This window comes from Egretta garzetta, unplaced genomic scaffold, assembly GCF_000687185.1.
Source record: "Egretta garzetta isolate BGI_Z169 unplaced genomic scaffold, ASM68718v1 scaffold498, whole genome shotgun sequence".
Lineage (NCBI taxonomy): Eukaryota > Metazoa > Chordata > Aves > Pelecaniformes > Ardeidae > Egretta > Egretta garzetta.
The window spans coordinates 10167-12352 of NW_009260494.1; the positions used below are offsets into that span (position 1 = coordinate 10167).

Below are 2186 nucleotides of genomic sequence, written 5' to 3' on the forward strand. Positions count from 1 at the left end.
TTGCAGCCCGGGGAGAGCAAGCAGCAGCACCGAAATCCCAAATCAAACGCAAAACAAAAATGAAGGGGCTTTTTAAGGCTATAAAAGTGCCATAAACTTTAAGGACGCTTCCTTCCACAGAAAGCCCGGCTCGCTCAGCCCCCAGAAGAAAAGGTCTCCTTCAGGGTAATTAAACTATAAAGCAATTTACAAGTGCAAAAGTTTACCCCCATAAAGCAGTAAAATACAGTCACTGGGGAAGAAAAAGGGAGCGAAAGAAAGCGAGCAAGCAAGAGGGGCAGAAAGCAAGCGAGGGGGGTACTTTATGGGCTCCGGCAATGCCTCCTCGCCGTCCTCTCCATCTCGCCTCACCTTGCGGTCGCATCCAGGGGAAAAGCTGGGTCGGAGAAGGGCTCTGCTCCGAGCTCTCCGCCTCCTCTCCAAGGCCGCTGGCAGCGAGCTTGCAGTCCGTGTACTGCACCAAGTCCGACTCCTGGGCGCTGAAGAGGCTCTGCCTTTGCAAGGGGTCGTAGCCATAGAAGTTGCTGGGGTCCCCATGGCACGCCACGGCGCAGGGATTCTGTTGGTAAGGGGAGCTGGAGAGTGAGGAGGCTCCGTGGTAGAACTCCTGGATTTGGGTCGGGTGCTGGAAGGTGCCCCCCGTGCTGGGTCCGTACACCACCGTGGGTCTGCCCCCAAGATCCTGAGCGAACCCACAGTCATAGTAATTGGGACGCAAGGAGTCCCCGGTTTTGTATTTGGAGAAGAGTGAGTTGACAAAATAAGAGCTCATTTTAATTTAAATAAGAATATTTGTTTGGAGGAGGAAGAAAAGGGAAGGAAAAAAAAAAAAAAAAAAGAAGCCAACCAAAGCAGACCACGGGAATCTATTAGCAAAAAAAGAAAGCGCTAAGATGCTAAGCAACGACAGTTTGTGATTTCCAGGAATATAAAAGGAGGATATAATCAAAACTCTAAGCCTGCATGATATTGAATTCTTTCCTCCCCCCCACCCCTAAAAAAAAAAAAAAAAAATCGCCACTTAAAGAGTTCTCGCTTTACATTTCCAAGAAGAGATGCCAGTTCATAAACAGTTTTCAGTGATTTACTTCAGCGCAAATGAGTTGTTTCATATTTTGCAGTGTCTTTTCATGATCATTTGCATCTATTACCAAACCCTCATCCTATTGGCTTCTCCTTACTCCACACGGACTCCGCACCGCATGATTGTGAGAGGAAGAGTGTGAGAGAATAAAGAAGGAAAAGCAAGCGAGGGGGAGCGAGCGAGGGCGAGGGAGCGAGAGGGGAAGGGAGAAGGAGGTGGGGTGAATATACGGATTAAATATGTTTAACTACCTACATTAATGAGATATCGCTCGCCTCACAACAAATCACATACCTAGACCACCCAAAAGATTGATTTTTGGGGAGTGTTGGAAAATTAAAGAGAAGCGCTCGCAGTCGTTAATTTCAAAATTTTAACGAGGCAGTTTTAGCCTTTTTAAATGTCAGGGTCGCTTTGGAAAACTGTAAAAGAACACGATTTAATTGCTACCAGTTTTAAAAGGTCCTATAAATGTAATTGGTATTTTAATACAAGTTATCAAATCATACAGCTTCTTACCCTAAACATATTTTAAAACAAACGAGGTAGTCATATTTAACATTTTAATGATCAATTTCCTTATTATTGATAAAGGTTTAACTATCACATGAAGGGAATTGCATTTGTAATAGCCCCAAAAAAGGCTGTAAACTGTTTAACAAACTATAAAACGCCATAAAGCCGGGGATGTTGTTGTTGTTTATACCGCACTACATAAAAGCCGTTAGGATTTTACGAGTTCGTTCCTCTACTGCTATAAACCAGAGGTTTCGATTGGACCCGTCCGCATTCCAGCGAGATGTCGAGGTGTCAATATTGAATTAAAATGATTATAGTTTTTCATATATAACATTGACTTCTTGTGTCTCTCCCGCAGCCCCCTCCCCGCCTCCTCCCCCGCCGAGGACTTGCTCAAGACGTGGTCGGGGACGATTGCGAACTAAAAGTATTGTGTGGCTTATCGCGCCCGGAGCAGAGCCGCTCTGGTCAGTAACTGATGGCTGCTCCCTCCCTCCCCCCCCTCGACAACTTAAACAAAAAATATTTATTTATTTTATTTTTTTTTTGTGCACGATACTTGTGATGAAAACGGGGGGGGAGG

The 2186-nt window shown here is 45.2% G+C and overlaps 1 protein-coding gene across 2 annotated transcripts in view; it reads right to left on the reverse strand.

The window, feature by feature from the left end:
* HOXB8 (homeobox B8) overlaps positions 1–772 on the reverse strand; it is a 1472-nt gene extending 700 nt beyond the window's left edge. For both annotated transcript variants that reach the window (XM_009644381.1, XM_009644380.2), the window contains exon 1: positions 352–772. In XM_009644381.1, coding sequence (XP_009642676.1) covers positions 352–772 — 421 coding nt within the window. The remainder of the gene's footprint in view (positions 1–351) is intronic.
* Between the last annotated feature and the right edge of the window lie 1414 nt (positions 773–2186).